The 27297-nt window shown below is 37.0% G+C and overlaps 1 protein-coding gene across 2 annotated transcripts in view; it reads left to right on the forward strand.

The window, feature by feature from the left end:
* CFAP47 (cilia and flagella associated protein 47) overlaps positions 1-27297 on the forward strand; it is a 507751-nt gene that overhangs the window by 361294 nt on the left and 119160 nt on the right. For both annotated transcript variants that reach the window (XM_086387631.1, XM_086387632.1), the window contains 5 exons: positions 5467-5607; positions 14012-14109; positions 21460-21635; positions 23169-23276; positions 24392-24500. In XM_086387631.1, the coding sequence (XP_086243757.1) occupies positions 5467-5607; positions 14012-14109; positions 21460-21635; positions 23169-23276; positions 24392-24500 (632 nt within the window). The remainder of the gene's footprint in view (positions 1-5466; positions 5608-14011; positions 14110-21459; positions 21636-23168; positions 23277-24391; positions 24501-27297) is intronic.

The raw sequence follows: 27297 nt of genomic DNA on the forward strand, positions 1-27297 counted from the left end.
ATGTTGCTTAGTGAAAGAAGCCAATCTGAAAAGGCCATCTATACAACATTCTGAAAAGACCAGTGGTTGCCAGTTCTGGGAAGGAGAGTTTGCAGGGGAAGGATGAATGAGTGGGATACAGGGTATTTGAGGCGGGGGGTATGAAATTAAAAGATGCTTACTCCTTGGAAGGAAAGTTATGACCAACCTAGATAGCATATTGAAAAGCAGAGACATTACTTTGCCAACAAAGGTTTGTCTAGTCAAGGCTATGGTTTTTCCAGTGGTCATGTATGGATGTGAGAGTTGGACTATAAAGAAAGCTAAGCACTGAAGAATTGATGCTTTTGAACCGTGGTGTTGGAGAAGACTCTTGAGAGTCTCTTGGACTGCAAGGAGATCCAACTGGTCCATTCTGAAGGAGATCAGCCCTGGGATTTCTTTGGAAGGAATGATGCTAAAGCTGAAACTCCAGTACTTTGGCCACCTCATGTGGAGAGTTGACTCATTGGAAAAGACTCTGGTGCTGGGAGGGATTGGAGGCAGGAGGAGAAAGGGACGACAGAGGATGAGATGGCTGGATGGCATCACTGACTCGATGGACGTGAGTCTGGGTGAACTCCAGGAGTTGGTGATGGACAAGGAGGCCTGGCGTGCTGTGATTCATGGGGTCGCAAAGAGTTGGACACGACTGAGCGACTGAACTGAACTGAACTGATGAAACTATTTTCTGATACTATAATGGTAGATAGATGAAGGGCTTCCCTTGTGGTTCATCTGGTAAAGAATTGGCCTACAATGTGGGAGACCTAGGTTCAGTCCCTGGCTTGGGAAGATCTCCTGGAGAAGGAAAAGGCTATGCATTCCATTATTCTGGCCTGGCGAATTCCATGGACTGTATAGTCCATGGGATCGCAAAGAGTTGGACACGACTGAGCGACTTTCACTTTCACTTTCAGATAGATGAAATTATACATTTGTCAAAGTCATAGGATGTACAACACAAAGAGTGAACCAGAATGTCAGCTATGGACTTTAGTTAATAATGATATATTGTTATCAGCTCATCACTTATAAGTAATGTACCACCTAATGCAGGATATTTATAATAGGGGAAACTACGGGAGGTATATGGGAACTCTCTGTACTTTACACTCATTTTTTGTAAACATTAAACTCTTTAAAAAATAAAATCTAATAATTTTTAAAAAGTGTGGACTTTAAATCACAATGCTCATGTTCAAATTCCAGCTGTGTTATTAAATGCTGATTGACCTTGAGCAGGAGAAGGCAATGGCACCCCACTCCAGTACTCTTGCCTGGAAAATCCCATGGACAGAGGAGCCTGGTAGGCTGCAGTCCATGGGGTCGCTTAGAGTCAGGCACGGCTGTGCGACTTCACTTTCACTTTTCACTTTCATGCATTGGAGAAGGAAATGACAACCCACTCCAGTATTCTTGCCTGGAGAGCACCAGGGATAGAGGAGCCTGGTGGGCTGCCGTCTATGGGGTTGCACAGAGTTGGACATGACTGAAGTGACTTAGCAGCAGCAGCAGACCTTGAGCAAGCTACTGAACTTCCTTGTGTCACAGTTTCACTTCTTTAAAATAGGAATAATAATAGGAGTTATTTCATAGGTATATTTTGGGAAAAGTTGTCAGCTTTTGTAAATCCCTGGAAAAATGCCTGGCATATAGTAAGTCCTACATAAGCATAAACTATGTAGTCATTTAATTCCCAAAACAACTAGCACCATTTTACAAATGAGGTAAGTGACATGTTCAAGGCTAAATTTGCAGTAGTAGAGTCAAGAGTTTGAATCCACATTCTATCAAAAGCCTGATGTTCTTTCCACTATATATCCTGTCTTTCCACAATCTGTTTGTGAGCATATACCAAGCTCCTATGTAAAATAAGAAAGCCATGTTTATAATATGACATGAAGTTTAACTTGTAACTTACGTGCCTTTGTGATATTTTAAAACAAGGAAATTGAAAATAATAAGATAGGAATGATATCAGCAAGATGGCAGAGTAGAAGATCCACCAATTGTATCCCTCTTCAGCACAATCATTTGAAAGCCTTCCAAGGACAAAAGTGCCATTGTGGGATCCAGGTAGGAGACCACAAAACCCTGGTGGAGTCCAAAACCAAGGAGGACCATTTTGAAAAGGCAGGTTTATGTTCAGATGACAGTCTTGCCACCTGTGATCATGGCTACAGACCAGAAAACACCCCTGTGGATTGTTACAGTCCCATTTGACTTTTGTCCTGCCATTAGCATTATCTTCCAAGGAATTTAGCAGAAGTCATACTTGCCTATGCCCTGTATAACAGGCCCACAGAATTCAGTCCCATGTGTGGACACCGAAGTGGTCCATGACACAGCTTCAGTCCCTCTTAGCCACCACTTCTACCTACCTGGGGACCATCTGGGAGACATGCCTGTCTGTGCCCTTGTGGCAGGCCCTCCAACTTTGGCTCAACTGCAGATCCTGAAATGACCCTGTGATTCAGCTCCAACTACTCTTAGCCATGATCTGGGAACACTCCTAAAAGAAGACATGCTTGTCTATATTCGGAGGTATGTCCCCATGCTATGTTCTGTCTGTACTGTCAGAACTGCTTGCCCAAGGACCTAGTGTTTTAACCACAGATACTGAAAGGTTGTTGCTAAGCCAGGAAAAGACACCGGGATTCTTGGCCTCCGGAGGAGAAGAATTCAATCCAGGGCCAGAGATGAGGCTTGATTGCTCAGAGCTTTTGTGTAATAAAGTTTTAGTAAAGTATAAAGGAGATAGAGAAAGCTTCTGACATAGGCATCAGAAGGGGGCAGAAAGAGTACCCCCTTGCTAGTGTTAGCAGTGGAGTTATATACTCTCAGATGAATCAAAAGAATGTCTGGAGGTTGTAAAGACCTCACCAGACCTACTCCCATAATTTACATTTTAAGATAACAGGATTAGCCAGAAGGTTTAATCCAGAGACTGTCTTCAGGCAGGATGCATTATTGTTATATAATCCTAAGGAATGTAGAGGGAAAAAGTTTGTCCTTTCTTTCTTCTTGAGAATTCCAGACCCCTCTCTCCTTGGGGACCCCTAGACTTCTTATCAACCTGCCTAGGAAATGACTCTCTCAATACCTGTTAAAGTGATCCTATTTAGAATAGGGTCTTTGCAGATATATTCAAATTAAAATGAAATCATGCTGAATTAGGGTGAGCCCTGACCCAATATGACTGTTGTCCTTATAAGAAGAGGAAAATAGACACAAGTAGGTACAGGAGAGAACACCATGCAAAGATGAAGGCAGACTGGAATGATACATCTACAAACCAAGGAATGCCAAGAATTACTGGTAAACAGCAGAAACTAGGAGAGGGACATGGAACAGATCCTCCTCAGAATCTCCAGAAGGAACCAACCCTGTCGGCACCTGGATTTCGAACATGTAGCCTCCAGAACTGTGAGAAAATAAATACCTGTCCAAGTACCAATTCATATCCATATATATCTTTTAAACACAAATACACACAGACCCACCACATAGCAGGTCATATGAGACATAAAGCTCTGTAAATGGCTGCTTTCACTCAGAGTATCATGGATGTGTTTTCAATTCAGATTTCATAGATTTTTTTCTTTTAATTAGATGAACAATAATCCAAATAAATGTTTATCTTAATTCATGTAACTAGTCAGGCATAGATGGAAATTGAGTTCCTCATTTTTTGTAATTCCAGATAATATTGCAACAGCATCTTTGTAAATATCTCTGCTAGTTTTTCAATGGGGAGAATATTTAAGATATAAGCTATTTACAGGATAAAAACTAAACATATATCAAAGGGAATGTAGAACAGTTTGGTAACTGTTGCAAAATTACCCTCCAAAATATGTAGTACCAATTTTTACTCTTACCAACAGTATCTGAGACAGGGGTTGTTACTCAACACTTATCAATAATTAATATTATCAAAAGTTTTTAAAATTACCAATCTGAAAGAGTAAAGCATTTTTTATTAATTATTGGACTTGTTTTGTGGGACATACAATTTTTGAATCTATATTCCTATGGATTATCTCTAATTTTGATACATGTTATTTTAGCTTTAAATATTGAATTATAGCTTTATCTCCTACTTGCTTTATCTTTAATTCTTTCTAACGATTTAAATACCAAGACAATATTTTATTCTTTGCCAATTTGAAAGAAGACACTTACTAAACTTGCTTAGAGGAGTGCCAAGATATTGCTTTGATTTTTTCTTAAAAAAATGTATTTATTTTATGCCTTGAATCATTTTTGTGATTTATATAGTGCATTTCATCCAGATTCTGGTGCTGAGCCTAACATGATATTAGTGTTTGTATGTATATGTGTGTGTGTGTATGTACACATGCATGTGTGCTAAGTCACTTCAGTCATGTCCAACTCTTTGAGACTCCATGTACTGTAGCCTGCCAGGCTCCTCTGTCCATAGGATTCTCCAGGCAAGAATACTGAAGTGGGTTGCCATGCCCTCTCCAGGGAGTGTGTATGAAAATAAGTATTAAAAAGTACATACATTTACACACACATACACATTAGATGGAGAGAAGGCTTTTTGGAAATTGGATGTTATTACAGAAAGTTTCAAAGAGGGAGAATTGAAGATGCAGATGAGAGTAGGGATAATTACAGCAGCCAGATCCTGGGGTAGACCAGAGTAGATGGAATCCAGTGCATGCATCCAGGAGCTGTCCAGATAGGAATGTATCAGTCATTCTTACAAGAGGAAAGCCAGAGGATAAGGTCTCCATCGTGGAAGCGTTTGTCAGTGTGGTGGTGGGATTGTGAAGAAATTCTTTCCAGAAAGTGTCCATTTTCTTAGTGAAATAGAAATAAGATAATCAGCAAGGAATGAGGAGGGAGATGGAAGTGTGGGACATTGAAGGGAAAATAATATTTGAATAATCCTTTAAAGATGAATAAAAAATATGAATATAGCAAGCTGGTGTTGAGATATCAGGGTCAATTTGTGAATTACTTCCTTATATATTAGGTTCAGTTTAAAAGTTAATATCAGTCTTTTATAAGTCAATTTTATTATAAGAAAAATTTCAGGTAAAGAGTGCAAATTTTTGACACTATTGTTTTTTGAACAAAATTTTGTACTTTGCATATGAAAGGCTTAAAGGAAAGTGCATGCTTAGGATATTGTATTAAGCAAAATAAACATTTTAATGAGGTAATAAACGAGTGTTACAAATTACTTTAGAAAATATGTAAGAACACTCACTCAAGACCAATATGTTTTCTGAAGGCTGATGCAGTTCTATTATTTACTACATTTTCTTAATTATTATGAGAAAGCTGTTTAAAAATTACCATTTTAATGGATATTTAAAATATTTCCTTGAAATTTCTATTAAGTTCTGTCTAATTGTTAGTTTTGAAAACTAAACCCTCATTAATCTGACATCTTGCATCTATGTGTTGTAGGTACAATTTCATTTTCTGTTAAAAGCAAACATAATGGTGATTCTCAGGATGACTCAGATGAAGATCAAGATACGGATCAAATACCCTTCTATAAGAAATCATTATCAGAACTATCTGACAAGTTTGATGATGAAAAAGCAGGTAAATTTATTATTATGGAGAGTTTCATGATCAACATTCATAAACCCTCATCATTCATTTGTAAGTCAGTAGCTACTTTACACTCAAAATACATATACAAATGTGTATTTCATGTATCTGTAAGAATTGTATTATTTCAGGATTAACTACATGTTATTAATTTCTGGATTTGTAGTACAAATGGTAGTTTGTACTACCATTAAAATGAGTAGATTATAATACTTCAGCTTGAAGGCTGCCTACTCTTTCATAAGTGAAGAACTTTACACATATTTCTGTTACTGAACACAAAATTTCAGTCAAATTCTGATAAAATGTTAATGAATATATTATTTTAACAATGTAATGTGTTCCTTTTTTATTTTTTTTAAATTTTATTTTATTTTTAAACTTTACATAATTGTATTAGTTTTGCCAAATATCAAAATGAATCTGCCACAGGTATACATGTGTTCCCCATCCTGAACCCTCCTCCCTCCTCCCTCCCCATACCATCCCTCTGGGTCATCCCAGTGCACCAGCCCCAAGCATCCGGTATCCTGCATCAAACCTGGACTGGCATCTCATTTCATACATGATATTTTACATGTTTCAATGCCATTCTCCCAAATCTTCCCGCCCCCTCCCTCTCCCACAGAGTCCATAAGACTGTTCTATACATCAGTGTCTCTTTTGCTGTCTCGTACACAGGGTTATTGTTACCATCTTTCTAAATTCCATATATATGCGTTAGTATACTGTATTGGTGTTTTTCCTTCTGGTTTACTTCACTCTGTATAATAGGCTCCAGTTTCATCCACCTTATTAGGACTGATTCAAATGCATTCTTTTTAATGGCTGAGTAATACTCCATTGTGTATATGTACCACTGCTTTCTTATCCATTCATCTGCTGATGGACATTTAGGTTGCTTCCATGTCCTGGCTATTATAAACAGTGCTGCGATGAACATTGGGGTACACGTGTCTCTTTCCCTTCTGGTTTCCTCAGTGTGTATGCCCAGCAGTGGGATTGCTGGATCATAAGGCAGTTCTTTTTTAAATATAGGAAATGATAGCAGTCTGCCTCATAGGCAAAAGAAAGTAAATGCTATTGTTTCCCCTTCCCATATTATAAAGCTTCCTTTGAATGTTGTTCAACATCATATCTTTTCAGTAAAAATTTGAAAGAAAATGGGTTTATGGAGAGTTGGAATAGACAGGGCAGGTTTCTGAGAGAGTGGGTGAGTGAGTTCCCTTATGGGTGAGTAGCAGGGACAGAAGAGAGAGATAGAGAAAAGTGGGTCGACATGGGCAAAGTTCAACCACAGGCATACCAAAATAGAAATCTTTATTAAATGAGTTTGTGTTTAATCAGGATTCTTCAAAGAAAGAGACACTAATATAATATAATACAGCATGCAATCCAATATAGTATAGTTAAATATAATATAATAATCTATATCTTTATAGAGAGAGACATTTTAAGGAATTGGCTAATATAACCAGGGAGACTGGCAAGTCCAAAATCTATAGGGCAAGCACGTCCTTGCGTGCTAAGTTGCTTCAGTCATGTCCGACTCTTTGTGACCCTATGGACTGTAGCCCGCCAGGTTCCTCTGTGCATGGGATTTTCCTGGCAAGAATACTGGAATGGGTGGCCATGCCCTCCTCCAGGGGATCTTCCCGACCCAGGGATTGAACCCATGTCTCTTACATCTCTTACACTGTAAGCAAATTCTTTACCACTGAGCCACCAGGGAAGCAGGGTGGAAAATTAGTAAAAGTTGCTGTTGCAGTCTTGAGTCCAAATTGCCCAGGAAAGACTAGGCAGACTACAAGCTCTGAGAGGGTTTCCATGTTTCAGGCTTGGCTAAGAATTGCTTCTCTTTCAGGTCACTTCAGTCTTTGCTCTTACAGCCTCCAACTGATTGGAGTTGGCACATTCACAAAAACAGAGTATTGTGCTTTACTCAAAGTCTACTGATTAAAGTGTTCATGTATCTTCCTACCAACATTTAGACTGGTGTGTAATCAAACAACTGGACACCATAGTCCAGCCCAGTTGATATATAAAATTAACCATCACAGAATACATGGATTAAAAGGGATATCCAGGCACTTATTCAAAACAGTTTAGAAAGAGAACAGCTAGGCCACCACAACAGCTAACTGGGTTTGAAGTGAAGAGAACAGTGTTTTTTAGGGTGGTGATGGGGATAGAGAAATACCCCTAAAGATGGAAAACATTTCAGAGACTAGCATTAGATGCTTCTCTTGAGAGAGTAATAGTGTTAATTACTCAGTTGTGTCTGACTCTTTGTGATCCCATGGTCTGCAGCACACCAGGCTCCTCTGTCCAAGGAATTCTCCAAGCAAGAAGAGAGCAGATAGGAAGTGAGAATTGATTCCAAAAATATACCAAGGTTTTCTTGTATCTTGTTTGTATCTTGGGGGTCCTATCTAAGAGATGCCCAAGGGATAGTTTATCAAAGTCTATTGTGGGGGTTCCTGGGGGAGTCATGTTAGGAAATTACATTTACTTGTGACTGTGTGGGCTATTTAAAATTTTTAAAATTAAGTTTCAATTATTCAACATAAATTATATAAGAAACATTCTCATATTAAAGTATTTGTGCATATTATCAATTATTTTATTCCAAAAAATATCTTAAAATGAAATCATTGGATCAAAGGGAAAAACAATTCTTAAACATTTTAAACATGTTAAAGCACTCTTCCAATTTTTATCAATTCAAATTTCCATTATAATGTATAAGATTGTCTCTTTGAACCTGACCCTTGTTAAAACTGGATGTTACCATTATTTTTCATATTCCCCTATTTGGAAGCCTAAAAAATTCTTATCTAATTATTTTCATTTCTTCTTTGTCCCAGCTTTACTGAAGTGCAGCTGGCTATTAAAAATTGTACATATTTAAAGTGGACAAATTGATTTGATTTACATATACATTGTGAAATAATCACCAGAATCAACCTAATTAACATATTTATCATCTCACATAGTTACCACTTTTTTGCAGAAAGTAAAGACACAATCTACCTTCTAACTGAATACTGTCAAAATATGCATACAATTTAAAGTGATCTGACTCATTGGAAAAGACTCTGATGCTGGGAGGGATTGGGGGCAAGAGGAGAAGGGGACGACAAAGGATGAGACGGCTGGATGGCATCACTGACTCGATGGACGTGAGTCTGAGTGAACTCCAGGAGTTGGTGATGGACAGGGAGGCCTGGCGTGCTGCGATTCATGGGGTGGCAAAGAGTCAGACACGACTGAGCGACTGATCTGATCTGATCTGATCTGATATTCAGTGTAATGACCTATCAAATCTGAGTGGCATATTTTAAAAATATCTAATATTTAGGTAAATTTTAGGTTCACAGTAAAACTGAGAGGAAGTTTCAGAGTTTTCTCATATACATCCTGCCCTCACACCTGGATTGTCTGCACCATCATTAACATTCCCCACCAAAGTAGTACATGTGTCACAATTAATAAGCCTGTATACACACACACACACAATCTACCTTCTAGCAAATTTAGAGTATACACCGTACCCTGTTAACTATAATTACCTTGTTGTACATTATATCTCCAGAACTTACTCATTTTGCGTAACTGAAAACTTCTCTAATTGAAAAGAAATGTGCTGCTGACCAATCAGTAAGAAAAAGAGCAACGTTGTTACAAGGGATGGAAAGGTTAATTCTGTTTCAGTAGGAATATGGAAAGGCCTGTCTGAAGAATTGGGGATAACTGTACATATATTTTTCCTGGTTCTTAATCTGTTTTGCAACCTGTCATCACACAGCTTAGATTTTTAAAATAAAATAATAATATGCACAGATATTTTAATATAAGAATGTTTCCCATATGATTTATTATATTAATTAAAACTTAATTTTTAAATTTGATTTAAAGTGTTTTTGAATAGATATTATCTGCATATAATTTTTTCCCATTTTTGTTGAAAAATAATTGTCATATATCACTGTATAAGTTTAAGGCCATATAGCTTGATGGTTTGATTTACACGTATTGTGAAATGATTACCATCAGTATGTTCAGCTAACATCCATCTTCTTATATAGATACAATAAAAAGAAAAGAAAGATAAAAGGAAAAACAATTTTCTCCTTTTGAAGAAAACTTTTAGAATTTACTCTCTTAGCTTTTCTGTATATCATACAGCAGTGTTAACTGTAGTCATCATGCTGTACATTACCTCCTTAGTACTTAATTATTTTATAACTACAAGTTTATGTCCTTTGACCACCATCCTTCATTTCTCCCTATTCCCGTCTTCTGCCTCTGATAACCACAAGTTTGATTTCTTTTTCTATGAGTTTGGGTTTTTTGTTATTGTTTTGGTTGTTTATTTTAGACTACACATATAACTTAAATCATGAGTATTTTTTTTTCTTTACCTGACTTATTTCACTTATCACAATGCCTTCATAGTGCCCATGCTGTCACAAATGGTAGGGTTTCCTTGTTCTTTATGGCTGAGTAAGAGTCCACTGAACATGTATATTACAACTTCTTTATCCATTCATTCATCAATGATACTTAGGTTGTTTCCGTGCGTTGGCTATTATAAATAATATCGCTATGAACATGAAGGTACAGATACATTTTTGAGTTCGTATTTTCATTTTCTTTGGATATATTCCCAGAAGTGAGATTGCTGGATCATATGGCAATTCTGTTTTTAATCTTATGAGGATCCTCTGTACTATTTTGCATAGTGGCTATACCAATTTACAATCCCACAAGCAGTGCAAAAGTATTCCCTTTTCTCCACATCCACAAAAGCATTTGTTATCTCTTGTCTCTTTGATTATGGTCATTCTAACAGGTGTGATATCTCATTGTGGTTTTAATTTTCATTTCCCTAATGACTAGTATTAAATTTAATAGTGAGTATTCTCTGAATGCTATCAAATGTGTATATACAAAGGCACACATATGTATGGATTTATCAATTATATATAATGTGTATATATGCCTATATATGTCTTTATTGATATATTAAACTTTAAATTTTATACAAAAAATAAATACTCTTGGTCATGGGATTATGAATAATTTTTATTTTCTAAAGCTTTTCAGTAATTTATTAAATTGCTATAGTGAATGTTACTAATTTTATAATTAGAAAAGTTTTAATATGTTTAAAGCCTGTAAACAATGTTTAATAATTATTATTTTTCTTGTTCAGTTCATTAATAAATTATCCCTAATCTCATTGTCACTAACAAATTCATATGCATCGTATGTTTTTAGCTCTATAGAAGTTAAAGTAGCTTCATCACAATACTACCTTATATGATAGTCAAAGTAATTATAAAAAGTAGGTGTTCTCATCCCCATGATAGTTAATTTTACGTGTCAACTTGGCTGGGTCATGGTGCCCAGATATTAGGTTAAACGGTATTCTGGATGTTTCTATAATGGTGATTTTGGATGAGAATTGTATTTACATCTTTATACTTTTAAAAAAGATTTCCCTCCATAATGTGGGTGGGTCTTACCTAACCAGTTGAAGGTCTTCATAGCACAAAGACTGACTTCCACAGAGTAAAAAAGGAATTCTAACTTTGGACTTGAACTCCAACTCTTCCTGTGTCAACAGTCTGCTGGCCTAACATGCAGATTTTGGATTTACTGAGCCAATTATTTGAGCCATGCAATACAGTTCAATACATTCAATATAATACAGTGCAATGCATTGCAATGCAATGCAAAATGAAACAGTTTTTCAGAAGAAAGAGACTGAGAACTGCACAAATCTTGGCCCCTTATTACATAGATGAGGAAATTGAGACCCAAAGAGGCTTAGTGATTTACCTAAGTTAATCAAACATGCAGTTCTTGGAATATTTACAACTTGACAATATGGATATGATATGCAAACAGTTAATTGAAACTGGAGGTTATCTTAAACTGTAATCTAGCTCAGCATTGAAGCATAAAGAATATCAAAGTGAGAAGCTGAACAGTTGAGAACTAATAGAAAGAGCCTGGGTTTGATGCCAGTACCAACCCTGCTACACAGAGCTCTTGTGGCAGACCAGGGTTTTTGGTTTCAGGATTTGGAGGTGAGACTTTGGACATCACTGGCAGCAGAAAGACCTGTATTAATATATTTAGGGAACCCAGATGTAAGCATTACTCTGTCACCAGTTCAGTTCAGTTCAGTCGTTCAGTCGTGTCCGACTCTTTGTGACCCCATGAATCGCAGCATGCCAGGCCTCCCTGTCCGTCACCAACTCCCGGAGTTCACTCAAACTCATGTCCATCGAGTCAATGATGCCATCCAGCCATCTATCCTCTGCTGTCCCCTTCTCCTCCTGCCGCCAATCCCTCCCAGCATCAGAGTCTTTTCCAAAGAGTCAACTCTTCACATCAGGTGGCCAAAGTACTGGAGTTTCAGCTTTAGCATCATTCCTTCCAAAGAAATTCCAGGGCTGATCTCCTTCAGAATGGACTGGTTGGATCTCCTTGCAGTCCAAGGGACTCTCAAGAGTCTTCTCCAACACCACAGTTCAAAAGCATCAATTCTTTGGTGCTCAGCTTTCTTTATAGTCCAACTCTCACATCCCTACATGACCACTGGAAAAACTATAGCCTTGACTAGACGAACCTTTGTTGGCAAAGTAATGTCTCTGCTTTTCAATATGCTATCTAGGTTGGTCATAACTTTCCTTCCAAGGAGTAAGCGACTTTTAATTTCATGGCTGCAATCACCATCTGCAGTGATTTTGGAGCCCAAAAAAATAAAGTCTGACACTGTTTACCCATCTATTTCCCATGAAGTGATGGGACCGGATGCCATGATCTTCGTTTCTGAATGTTGAGCTTTAAGCCAACTTTTTCACTCTCCACTTTCACTTTCATCAAGAGGCTTTTTAGTTCCTCTTCACTTTCTGCCATAAGGGTGGTATCATCTGCATATCTGAGGTTATTGATATTTCTCCTGGCAATCTTGATTCCAGCTTGTGCTTCATCCAGCCCAGTGTTTCTCATGATGAACTCTGCATATAAGTTAAATAAGCAGGGTGACAATATATAGCCTTGACATATCCCTTTTTGTATTTGGAACCAATCTGTTGTTCCATGTTCAGTTCTAACTGTTGCTTCCTGACCTGCATATAGGTTTCTCAAGAGGCAGGTCAGGTGGTCTGGTATTTTCAAAGGTTTATTGTGATCCACACAGTCAAAGGCTTTGGCATAGTCAATAAAGCAGAAATAGATGTTTTTCTGGAACTCTCTTGCTTTTTCAATGATCCAGCAGAAAAAAAAAACAAAATTCACCGGAGTAAATTTGAGGATATGATTGGTTTTATTCATTTATTAATTAATCAGACAGCATCCCATGTAGCAAATACAAAGCTGATCTCAAGTTTTATAGAAATGTGGAGGGGGAGGGGATGGACCAGGGGAGTTATTAGCAGAAGAAATGAAAGGATTGTTTCAGGCAAGATTGCCTTGCTAGTGTGCTTCCCTGGTAGGTCAGATGGTAAAGAATCTGCCTGCAATGTGGGAGACCTGGGTTTGATCCCTGGGCTGGGAAGATGCCCTGGAAGAGGGCATGCAACCCACTCCAGTATTCTTGCCTGGAGAATCCCCGTGGACAGATGAGCCTGGCTGGCTCACTAGTGTTGACCAGAAAATTGTAAAAAGTCCATTCCTGGGAGAGGTTGAAACTGCAATTAAGTCTTAGTTTACTCTCTCGGAGGCAAGTGACTCCACCTTGGGCCTGTTATTTCTTTCTTCTAGTTCTTCTTTTTCCTTTTCCTTCCCCCCCCCTTACTTTTCCCCCCTTCTCTTCCTCCTCCTCTCTTTTGTTATTTTTTTAAAAACCATCCATACCCCATTTCAGCTTTCTTTGAGCTAAATTGCTAGGATCCTGTTTAACACTCCCAAGAAACGAGACATTTCATGAACTCTTCCTCATTTTTTTCCCTTAAGCTAGATTTGTATGGTACTAGAAATGTACCTTTGTCTATTATAATACCATATTTAGATATGTCTATGTATATTATGTGAATGCTTTGGGGATTAGAGGGCAAAGGGTTAGTTATTTCTCTTGAAATATTAATCCTTAAAAGTAAAACATTCTTATTTTTGTGAAGAACTTAGTGAGTTTACGGGTGCACACATGAGGCAGGACGCTTTCACAGCCCATTCTCATGGCCATGCAGCCTGGGGCTTCTCTTACTGCTCACAAACTGTGTTGAAATTGACTTTTCACCTTCCCCTCAGCTCTTGACAAGTGAGTCCATTATAAAGAATTTGAAAATGGCATCTATTTATGTGTCTCAAAATTTATGTAAAATATGGTGTTCTAAAATGCACACATTAAAATGTGCCATGTTTTTTTTCTTTTTTTCAGATAATGCTATTAACAATTTTCAAATCTGGTATCATCTTGAGATCCATAGTGCTCCTGGACCACCCTTAGAGATTATTGACATGAAATGTGCTGCACTGGTAAGAGCCCATTAACTGCTCATAGATTCTTCCTTTTTGTAAACAGTTGGAGCTTTTGTTGTACACCTAAATTGCTATTCCTAAAAAATAGTCATATTAAATGAGCATATTGGGATAAATTATTCAAATAATGTCAATTTTATTTTAGATCCATTAAGATGCAACTTACATGCTTGTAGAAAAGATTTCTTTAAATCAAGTATTTAAGCTTTTGATAAATAATGGTTATTTTAAATATGCAGATTAATTTCTTTAAAAAATGATTATTTAGGATCTCCAACTTTTGCTCCAACATAGAAAATAAGAAAATACCTAAAATACTTGGTCTATAAATCAGTTATTTGTTCACCTGATCTCTGGGTAAAACTCCATGGAGGCATAGAAAACAAATAGTTAGACTATTGAAACTCACTCAAGTATCACTTGCAAAAGCTTTGGGGAAAAGTATTTGATGTGCTAGAGTATTCTCTTTGCCCCTATAGGCAGATGTGCTGTCCTCATTAAATGTTCACTTTCAGCTGAAGTTGGTGAAGGAGGGGAGTCACTTTCGAGTAACTCTACCCAAATAGGCTATCAATGACAGTGGCCAAGTTACTAAGTTTTCTCTCCTTTCTAATAATGGTAATTTATTGTTGTTGTTTAGTCACTAAGTCATGTCCGACTCTATTGTAATCCCATGGACTGTAGCCTGCCAGACTCCTCTGTCCATGGGATTTACCAGGCAAGAATACTAGAGTGGGTTGCCATTTCCTTCACCAGGGGATCTTCCCTACTCAGGGATTGAACCCACATCTCCTGCATTTACAGGCAGATTCTTTACCTCTGAGCCACCAGGAAAGCCCTTAAGATAAAAACTTGCTAGCTGTGTAACTTTTGAACATGAAGATTTAGTCAGCAGAGACCATATGAATTCTTCTAAATAATCCCATCAAACAAACCTTTGTGAACTTCTTGAAGAACGTGCTTTCTGAATACTTTCAAAGTATACTAAAATGACTGTCCATGCCTATAGAGTTTCCTAACATTTTTGACTGCATTTGCTGTTTTTGCTAAACTTTTGAGAAATACTTTACTTAATCCTTAGATCATTAGTTGTGGCAATGCAGTTTTCAAGACACTCAGCTGCCTCTGATTTTCCATCTGCATTTCATCTTTTGTTACATTCAACCCAATCTTAACACCTTCCCTAGAGATGAGTGAATGATTAGAATTTCTTTAAATAGGGTTTTTGTAAGAAATATTTACAGCTTTAAGGCACATAAATTTGGTTACTTCTTATAGCAAGTTCCAAAAATCAGGTTATATTTTCAATAAACAAAAATTGGTTCTTAGTAGTCCATTCTCTTTTGTATGAAGTATTTAGGATTTCTTTCTCTTTGAATCTTTTTTCTTCCAGTTTTACTGAGATATAATTGACACACAGCACTGATACATTTAAGGTGTAGTATTAATACATATTGGTTTGACTTACACGAATCATGAAAATTTAGTGAACATCCATCATCTTATATAGCTATAAAAGAAAAAGAAAGCTTTTTTTCCCTTGTGCTAAGAACTCTTAAGATGTACTCTCTTTAACGGTTTTTATATATAACATACAGCAGTGTTAATTATCTTTGTCAGGTAGTACATTACAACCCTAGCGCTTATTTGTCTTGTAACTGGAAGTGTGTATCTTTTGACCACCTCCATCCAATTTCCCTTCCCACTACCTTCTGACTCTGGTAAACACAAATCTGATCTCTTTTTTCTATCATCCTAGGAAACGTGATGAACAGTACAAACAAAGTCCCTGTTTACATGGCACTAACATGTTAGTGGAGTTAGATAGGAAACAAAATAGAATTGAAATGGGATATTCTATGTGAAGTTTTTCTGTTGTCTTAGATTTTCAAGTGAAATACAAACCTGAAGATTATAGCTACTTTTCCATGCTGTAAAAGATTTTGCTATGCCATTTATTACTCACTAAATGTATGTATATGAGGGTATCTCTAGCTGATGTAACAAATTCCATAATTTCAGTGGTTTAACACACGCAAAGTTTTTAATAATTTTGACAGTCTGGTGCCTTTGCTCCTGGTCAGTGTCTAGCATCCTCCATGTTGAGATCCCAAGAGTCAGAGTCAGGTTCCCCCCGTGTGGCAAGTTGATCATCCTTTAGAGACTCAAAGATTTCCGTATATAGGTGGGAATTTCCACTAGTGGCATCAAAGTCACACATATCACCTCCACGCACATACTATTGGAGTGAACTGGTCATACAGCTATGCCTGGGTACAAGAGAACCTAGGAAATGCAACCTCTGGTTGGACAGCCACTCCCAATGATATCTTTATACTATGAAACACAGCACTTAATACTTTACACTTTATACTCTCCAGCACAAAATTTTGCTGGAGAAATGATATTTCTGCCATGTCTAAGTAGATGAGAAATATTTAGCCTATAGCCCACATTCTAGACTTTGTATGCCATGACCAGAACACAAAGGGAGTGGGAGTGTTTTCTTTAAGGAGTGGAAACTGACAGTTTAATGCCCATTGGATTTTGGTGAGTTCCTGTCCACAGATTGGACCATATATAAAGGGGAAATGGCTAGAGTGAAAGCAGCTACATTTCCACTGATACGTGCTAAGACCTTGTGTGTCTAAATGGATTTTCCTCTGTGGAAGGAGATTGGGCTTGGGCTGTTTTAAAAGATTCAAGGTATATTCTGCTAGAGTGAGAAGAACCCAAAAGAGTCTACATGGTGGTAATGTTAGAAAGTGTGAAAGAAAGGGACCTAGAAAGTCAACTGGAGAAGTGCAACCAGCATCAGTTAATTTGTTCTTTGACCTCTCATCCCATCTATATGCTGTGACCTGATGGCGTCATATTAGCACAGTGATTACAGGAGGAGAGGAAGTCAGAGCAGGCAGTTGAAAAGAACACATCATGTGTACCTTTTTCTTCACAAGCAGTCTGAAAAATCACCAGAAAGCCCCAGGAGTAGGGACGAGGTGCCAGGTAGAGAAATCAGGAAAAATATTCATTGGATATGGGATGTAAGTGTTGATTGATTTTGTACTTCTTTGCCTATCTAACAATGAAACTCTCCAGCATTGGGGACCATCCTAAGATAACAACAATGATCTGGAAAGGGAACTCTCGCCTGGTTTGGAGAGCAGTAATGGGAGAGAGAAACTGTTTTCAGATTATACTCCACTAAGTTTAGTTCATCAGGTGAACCCATTACCATGACAATAAATGAACAAGATGAATTTAGATGGACAAGATGAATTTAGACAGTGATAATTCTCCAAACAAAAATAGCCCAGGGTTTCATTGAGGATGGCACAAAGACTGAAGCAGTGCAACCAGGTAGAGAGATTAACAAATATATAAGCCCTTGGGGCAGAATGAGCTTGGTGGAAAGGGACCTACCAAGGAGGAGCTCAGGCACTCCAGGAACAGGAAAGAGATTATTAGGCTGGATCTTGGACAGAAATGGTAAAGAGATGATTTGTGATTAGAACCATCTTAAGAAATGTTGTTGGGAAATTTGTTGTTGTTCAGTCACTAAGTCGGGTCTGACTCTTTGCGACCCAACTGCAGCACGGCAGACTTCCCTGTCCTTCACCATCTCCCAGAGTCTGCTCAAACCCATGTCCACTGAGTCAGTGATGCCACCCAACCATCTCATCTCCTGTCACCTTTCTCCTCCTGCCCTCAATCTTTTCCAGCATCAGGGTCTTTTCCAGTGAGTTGACTCTTCACACCAGGTGGCCAAAGTATTAGAGCTTCATCTTCAGCATCAGTATTTCCAATGAATATTCAGGTTTGTTTCCCTTTAGGATTGACTGGTTTGATCTCCTTGATGTTCAAGGGACTCTCAAGAGTCTTCTCCAGCACCACAATTTGAAAGCTTCAAGGCTTCATTGCTCAACCTTCTTTATGGTCCAACTCTCGCATCCATATATGACTACTGGAAAAACCATAGCTTTGACAAGATGGACTTTTGTCAGCAAAGTGATGTCTCTGCTTTTGAATATGCTGTCTAGGTTTATCATAGCTTTTCTTCTAAGGAGCAAGTGTCTTTGAATTTCATGGCTGCAGTCACCATCCACAGTGATTTTGAAGCCCAAGAAAATAAAATCTGCCACTGTTTCCACTTTTTCCTCCTCTATTTGCCATGAAGTGATGGGACCACATGCCATGGTCTTAGTTTTTTGAATGTTGAATTTTAAACCAGCCTTTTCACTCTCCTCTTTCACCTTCCAGATTAATGTTGACAGTATTTTGGCAGATGGATATTTATTAGAAATTACTTATATGATACCATGTATGAAATGTATCATTTGTGGCTCTTTATCTGTTTAAACTTTGAAGAAAATAATATTCATACCATAATGAAAATTAGAAAGTTTTTTATAGTATTGTTAAATTTGACCTATTTTACCATACTTGGAGTACAAAACAATTAATTGGAAACTTCCGTCATCTTCTTCTTTTTTTTTTTTTTTTTACTATAATGAGCTATCTTTTTCTATTGAGTTTGTTGCTGTTTTCAAGACAACAAAGAGTTTGGTTGTGGGGTTCTCCAGAGATTGCAGTGCTACTCAGTGCTGGTGGCTCTAAGCAATTGGTGATTGCTTTCTGCAAGGCTCCTCTGTGAAGGATTTTGAGGGGTATCCAGACCTACTGGATAAGAGTGAAATGGTCAAGTGATGATACTTGCCATGAATGTGTCAAGGAGGAACTGTGATAGAGGTGCCACTTAACTGCCATCCATAGCTCAGTTGGTAAAGAATCTGCCTGCAATGCAGGAGACTCCAGTTCAATTCCTGGGTCGGGAAGATTCCCTGGAGAATGGATAGGCTACCCACTCTTGGGCTTCCATTGTGGCTCAGCTGGTAAAGAATCTGCCTACAGTGCTGGAGACCCAGGTTCTATTGCTGAGTTGGAAAGATCCCCTGGAGAAGGGAAAGGCTACCCATTCCATTATTCTGACCTGGAGAATTCCATGGACTGATAGGATCACAAAGAGTTGGACACAACTAAGCAACTTTCATTTCGCATTTCCTAAGAAGTTTGGCCAACTGTGTAGAATGTCATAACAGATTTCTAACACAAAGTTTCTGTTCTATGGCTTGCAATTCAGAGAGACAACAGTAGATTTAAACTGATTTTGCTTTATTTTGTGTTAATAGTTTACATGTGATAAGACATAAAGCAATCACACATCCCAGTACTATTTTTCCCTCTTTAGACTAGAGTTTTTCAGTGTACAGGTCTTGAAATGTGACTCGGTTAAAATAAGCATTATTATTATTTTTTTATTTTTTAGAAAAGATGACTAGGATAGGATAGGATAAAGTAGGATAGGAAAGAATATATCATAGAAGTCACAAGTGGTAAGAGTAGGGACTGTTTTGTGAAACTTTTTTTTTCCCAGTGGCATGTGTATATGAGCCAATAGTAATATAAAATGGAGTTAGATCTTAGCATTTTTACTTCTTTGAAGAAGCTGTATCATTGTCTTACAGTGACACTTTCTCTGAAAAATATCTGAGTAATAGACCAGGATAAATATCTAGTCCAAAATGCCTTATTTCAATTTTCTGTCTAAAGACCTTGGCAGAGTGTCTAGGCTATTATATGGTGGTTGGGATTTGTTATCATGGCATATTACTTTGGGTTAGTTGTTGATTTGCTTGACCCTCAGAACTTTCTAGGAGGCTGTGTTTTGTAACAGTCTTACAAGTATGTCAGGTTGCCTAGGAAATAGTATAATTTGTGACATAATGCCACTGTTGAGTTTTTTGCATGTTATACTTTATTTCTTCCTTGTTTATAATTATGAGCATGGATATTTTACTGTAGGAGTTTAATGGCCATTTATTTTAGGAATCCATGATTCTAATATCTCCAGAAACTATTGTAAATGACCATTTTCCATTGCATTTATGATTAAGTCTGATTTGTAGTAAATGATATCTACTTTCATCTAGTAATTATAAACTTATATATATATATATATCCTTGATTTCCATCTTTCCTCGACAGATTATGTTTACCACACTAAATGCTATTTCTGTTCCCCGAAAATATAATATTTATCCACTCATTTATTTATACAGAGGTAATCAAGAAAATGCTGTTCCATGGACAAAGCAGTAATGGCTATCTTGAAGATACGTTGTGTGAATAACTCTCTCCCCATCACCACCTGTCCCCACCATGTCCTATAATGTGATTTGATAAATTTCAAAATAGCTCCATGTGCCAAAGAACACCCATTATCGAGCTTTAAATTATGGCTAAAATGTCCAACATTCTCCATTTAATTAGGTTAAATCATTATAGACAATTGGCTTTTTGTTAACATTGAGTTATGCCCTGCCTGTTTAATCACCTTTGACACATTTGCTTCAATTAATGGCTTTTACTGTAGTGGAGATCACAGCTGTAATGGGATAAGATAAACGTCATTACATAGAGAGCAGACTTGTGGTTGCCAAGTCGGGGGGAGGGGAGACATGGCAACTGGGGTTAACAGGTACAAACTATTATTATATATAGGATGGATGAACAACGAAGTCCTACTGTATAGCGCAGGGAACTATATTCAATATCTTGTGTTAAACTAAACTATATGGAAAAGAATATGAAGAAGAATATATGTATAACTGACTCACTTTGCCATATAGCAAAAATTAACACAGCATTGTAAATCAACTACGCTTAAATAAAATTTTTAGACAAAGATATGTCATTAGCCAAAATGGATCAGAATGAGAATCAGGAAATGTCTTGGAATGTAAAGTGTGCCTTCCAGGCACACTTGGGAGCCAGAACCAGAAAAACTAGACAGAAGGAAGGCCTCTAAATGGGAAGGTAGTCATGTCATCAGCATAATTTGATTTTTTTAGCCCCATCCCAGATCTACTGAATCAGGATCTTTGAGGAAGGGGGCCAGTAATCCATATTTCAGTAATGTCTACAGATGATTCTTAAGATGCTAAAGCCTGATTCCACAGCTAGAGGAAACATTGACATACAGACTTCATAATAATAATTGTACTGATGAAAAATATACTTTAATTGTATTTAATTTTGAAGTTTCCTGAGTATTTAGCTAGGTGGATCTCTTAGACTATTTGTTTTTGAAAACAATAATTTTATAATTTACCAAGGCTAAGCAAAGAAAATACATAAGAGATTAAAAGGGTGAGGTACATTCATTAGTGGACTAAAGAGAAAAATATAAAACAATGGCCTAATGTATAAACATTTCTTGGTTTTCCATAGGACAAAGACTCTATGCTGAAGGTTAGAGCTAATTACATATTTCTTTTGTAATTCTAGGAGAGTTTTTATATTGAAGTACCTCTCTTTAATCCAGAAGAGAAAATTATTCACTTCGATGTGCTCTTCTCAAGTGCTGCCTTTAGTGGAGTCGATGAACTTGACCTATTTCCACTAGATTTTATCAGCTGTATCATATATTATTCTCCAGCACGTACAGGCTTTATAGAAGAAAGGTATGGTTTGAATGTGGCATTATACTTATTGTTTATCCCTTGAAATTAACCTTTCAAATTATTTCTTTGCATAGTATAATCATTCAGATTACACTTGCTCATAGTTTTAATTTTGTTTAATATCATTCATTGCTAAAATATACTAATTTAGAGTGACCATTGTTTTCTTTAGTGCAAAGATATTATTTATTGGAATATCAAGTTTAATAATGCCTAAATTGCCCCCTATATACTCTCTTTCACCTCACTTTTTGTTAACCATATTTTTCTGGGTATAAAAATTGAGCCAAATGAACATGATTCCATAAGGACTAGGGGTTAAACTTTCAGTATTCTTAATAAAAATTCATTTATATATTCTCAATTAAATGCAAATCACAAACATACACATATTAGCAGTGCAATGGCAAGTGTTCTTATGGCATAATTATGAGAAACTTTCTTTGCACTGTTTTCACACACACAGAAACACATAGCCTCTATACTCATAATTAACTCACCTTATGGTAAAATTTCTTTGTTTCAACAGTAACATCCAATTGTTACAGTTTTAAAGATTGTACTTAACTTATTATTGGTGTGTACAATGCATTCCATTACTAGCTTTTTGCTAATTTATATACTCTTTCAGAGTTAGAATAATTCTTATTTTAATGAATGATGAAGAAATAAACGTATTTGCAAAATTGTAAAGGATAAACATTTTTATAATGTAAAGCATGTAAATTAAGGTCATAATGTATATAGAAGACACTATTTTGCTAGATTATCATTAGGAATGTGGGCCTGTCTCCTCTCCCCAGTGTGACTGTAGAGGTATTGTGAGCACAGACTGAATCTTGGAGTTGGTCAGCTAAACCGTCATTTAAAAGTCATACTTTGGTCTGATACTTACTGCCTGCTCTCTCTGTTATCATTGCTAGAGCATATATTTTACACACATACACACCTAAAATTCCCAGAGTAACCATAAGAGGTAGGAATGAGTGTTCCCATTTTATAAATGGTGAAATTGAAGTTCGACAAGTTAGGTGACTTGTTCAAGGCTGTACAGATAAAAGATGATAGAGTTGGAATACTGGCCCAGTTTTATTTTTAGACTGTCACATGCTCTTTGTCTCCCCAGAGGAGAACACATGCTGATGATAAAGGCAGCTTTCCAGAGCTGCATGTCACTTGATAGTCTTCATGTGAAAATCAACTACATCTGATTTAATCACAGTTCAAACACAGGACTCTACTTGTTCTAGCTACTGTAAGATAATCGAATCACCTATGCTTAAGCATTTTACATTGATTCAACAGGCATTTATTAGACAGATATTCATGATAATACTTTTTCTTGAATAAGAAGTGATTTTCTCACCAAAAAGGAAAAAAAAAAATCTAAAACAAGAGTAGAATGTGTCACAGAATGATTGTCAAATGTTATATTTGGAACCACCTATTTGGGATTTATTTTCTCTGCCAAATTTATTTTGCATACAAACTAGATCTGCTGACAAGATTTTTTTTTATTTTTCTTTCCACCAGCATTATTTTTCAGCCTGATTTGGGTCTAGAGTTTTGGTATTTACTGAAAATAACTACCGACATTCCAGAAGCAACCATAATGAAAGAAATATATTGTGACCTTGGAAAGTAAGTTCTTTTTAATAGATATTATTATACTGCAGTTACTCTTTTTAAATAGGACAAACATATATTTTGTTTTAGTAATTGTTTTTCTTCTCTAGGGAAGTTTGCTACTTAAACTATCCTGTGGAAAACTTGTGTGAAAAGAAAAACGTATCAGGAAGGAGACGTATTAGGAAGGAGACGCTTTTGTTCAAAGTGATTATTGCAAGGGAGGAAAAGGAACTGTTAAAATAGTTGTCAGGGGACTATTGCAATTCAGAGAATAGTTTCCTCTCAGAAATCTACAAGCTACTCAGTATCAAACAGAACAAGCTTTTTTCTTTAACAGGCTAAAGGAGGAGCAAGCAAAGATAACCAGAATCTTTGGAGGGAAAGCTAGACAGGAAGGGGAAATGACCGGTAGGGACTGATAGGAAAAAGGGTTTTTATGTGGTCAGTTAATTCCCAGAAGAATCTCAGAAGGGAGACAGATTCCACTTTTTTGGTACTTGCTCAGGCTTGGGGACAAGCAGAGTTCAGTGGCCTATCGAAAAGATAGAAGGCTGACTCGAGTTTGCTCAAGGCAAAGCAAGAGGGTAAACAATGGGCAACTGAGAATACTCGATCATTTGGTTAATACCATGAAATATGACCATTTATATTTAGGGGACTGAGTTCCTATTACATGTCTGACGTCAAGTTTAGTGCTGATACATAAGGGTAGTTCAGTTCAGTTCAGAGCAAGTGACTTATTAAGGAGGTATGTTCCCAGTAAGAAATATTAGTAAGAGAATGGGGGAAACAGAATAAGCAAGTGCTGATACATAAGGGTAGTTCAGCTCAGTTCAGAGCAAGTGACTTATTAAGGAGGTATGTTCCCAGTAAGAAATATTAGTAAGAGAATGGGGGAAACAGAATAAGCAAAGGGAAGAAGCTAAGCAAGGCAGTGATTACAGGTAAAATCCCAGACACTGTCTGATCCTTTGGAGAGCTTTGGAGCATAAATCACATCTCAGAATTTGGGTGTTAGAATTTGATCTTTTAGATGAATACACTTCAACCCATAATAGTCATCAAGTGTGTGAAATTATTATTGAACATTTTATGAACAAGTTCACTAGCTTTGTTTTTCCTTCCAGGGTTGTCACTGAGATGATTTCTTTAGATAATCCTACACATGAAACCTTAGAGTTGCATGCAACAAACAGTAATACTGAAAATTTTGTCCTGGAGATTAAGAGAATACCAGTAAGTATATTCAGAAAGCTGAGTAACCTACCACTACTAGAACATTTTGCAGTTCTGATTTTGGCACACCATGGGGCATTAGCAATTGAATTGCAGATGCTATTTTTTTAAATATAACATTGGTGATATATATATATATGTATATATATCACCAATTTTAACTTATCAATGAAATCAGTATCATGTTCATATAAATTTTTGAAATTATAATGTATAGGCTAGATTCATGCTCATTGTCACTGATCTCTAAATAAATTGGTTGTGCTTTATTTCTGACCATTTTGGTAACCAGCTTTTTCTATAGTTACCTAAGTAATATGACTTTCTTTTCCCTTGATTTTAATTAGAGTGCTCTTTTTTTTTTCTCTTTTTTCTTTCTTTTTTTTAAAGAAACTTAATTTTTTTAGAGAAGGTTCAGTTCAGTTCAGTTCACTTCAGTCGCTCAGTCGTGTCCGACTCTTTGCGACCCCATGAATCGCAGCACGCCAGTCCTCCCTGTCCATCACCATCTCCCAGAGTTCACTCAAACTCACGTCCATCAAGTCAGTGATTCCATCCAGCCATCTCATCCTCTGTCGTCCCCTTCTCCTCCTGCCCCCAATCCCTCCCAGCATCAGAGTTTTGTCCAGTGAGTCAACTCTTCGCATGAGGTGGCCAAAGTACTGGAGTTTAAGCTTTAGCATCATTCCTTCCAAAGAACACCCAGGGCTGATCTCCTTCAGAACGGACTGGTTGGATCTCCTTGCAGTCCAAGAGACTCTCAAGAGTCTTCTCCAACACCACAGTTCAAAAGCATCAATTCTTCAGTGCTCAGCCTTCTTCACAGTCCAACTCTCACATCCATACATGACCACTGGAAAAACCATAACCTTGACTAGATGGACCTTTGTTGGCAAAATAATATCTCTGCTTTTCAATATGCCATCTAGGTTGGTCATAACCTTTCTTCCAAGGAGTAAGCGTCTTTTAATTTCATGGCTGCAGTCACCATCTGCAGTGATTTTGGAGCACTAGAGAAGGTTAGGTCCACAGCAAAATTAGATAGAAGGTACCGCAATTTCCCATACACATCCTGCCTCCACTCATGGCACTCATGCACAGTCTCCCCAGCTATTAGTGTCCCCACCAAAATTGTGAATTTTACTGATATGATTTTGACTAATATGATTAGTCTATATAAATCCCAGGGGGAGCAGTTCTTTTTAGCTTTTCCTTAGTTCCTACCCACCACTCCCTCCCCACAGACAGTGCTGACAGCTTTGCTTCCCTCTCCTTTCTCTGCCTCATTTTCTCATCCTTGGTTCCTGATAAGAGACTGGAGCCATTCACTGGGTCTACATCCCTCTATCTTCCCCCAGATAACAAAACAAGAGCTGAAGAATCAGCATCCCTGTCTGTATTTCCAAAGCATTCTGCTGCTGCTAAGTCGCTTCAGTCGTGTCCGACTCTGTGCGACTCCTTAGACGGCAGCCCACCAGGCTCCCCCGTCCCTGGGATTCTCCAGGCAAAAATACTGGAGTGGGTTGCCATTTCCTTCTCCAATGCATGAAATTGAAAAGTGAAAGTGAAGTCGCTCAGTTGTGTCTGACTCTGAGCGACCCCATAGACAGCGGCCCACCAGGCTCCTCCGTCCATGGGATTCTCCAGGCAAGAGTACTGGAGTGGGGTGCCATTGCCCTCTCCATTCCAAAACATACCATACCAAATATATATAGTGAAAGACAAAACCATGTTTTCAAGTAAATTTCAAAATGATAGTTGCAACAGATTACTTTCTTCAGGGGACCATAGAGTAAATTAAGAAACCCTATTAAGTAGATATGGTATTTAGATAAAGGATTTTATTGTTTGCTGTTTGACAATTATTTAACAAATCTACAATTGTGATTTCTCTGTTTATACTTTAATACTTGTCTCTTGTTACTCACTGGTTACCAGTTAATACCATAATATGAAATTAGTTCTTAATTGCCATGGTGTGTCAAATCAGATATTGCTAAGTATTACATTGCTGAAATTGGTGTATATGGTGTAATCTTAGGGAAATTATTTTAAAATGTATGTGTGTGTTTGTATTGCTTAACACCATATTGTCCATAAATTAAGCAGAATATGATGGTCAGGCAGGCTATAGTTTACATAGAACTGAAAACACTCATTAGACAGTGTTGTATTCATATTCTTTGTATAACTACTTTTACAGAGAGTGTAAACTGTGTTTCAAGGGAAAACAAATGTGTTATATTACAGATACCCCCTTACATCGCATAATGAAAAAGATCGTCTCAACTTTAACATGTCCAGCTATGGCTTTTTAGTCCATTCATTCTTTCATACATTTATCAAATAGTATTGAGCACTGAATATGCAATTAATCTTAATATTAGACAATAACTCAAAAATAAATCTATAATTAAAGTATTATATGTTATAGAATCAATAGGAGCACACATTAATGGTAATGATAATAAATAGAAAGTATATTATATATCTATACAGTTTTTAATGTATATATAACTTTATATACATATATAGATATATATGTATGATTTTATTCCTGTTATTGTTGTATAAGATTCATGTTTACATAGGTGAGGATTTTTAAATACTGATGATTATCCATAAATGCTTCAATAAGTAAACATAGATTATCAAGTAAAATAATTATATTAAAAACTTACTTTCTTCCATCTATATATTATGAAAAATATCAAAAAGATGCAGAAGTAGAATAATACAGTGCACAGACTTAAACCTTCTATCTTGGTTTTTATATTAACAATTTGTTTAATCTTTT

Source organism: Bos grunniens, chromosome X (assembly GCF_055505025.1).
Source record: "Bos grunniens cultivar Pamir isolate PY7600 chromosome X, Bosgru_T2T1.0, whole genome shotgun sequence".
NCBI classification, from domain to species: domain Eukaryota; kingdom Metazoa; phylum Chordata; class Mammalia; order Artiodactyla; family Bovidae; genus Bos; species Bos grunniens.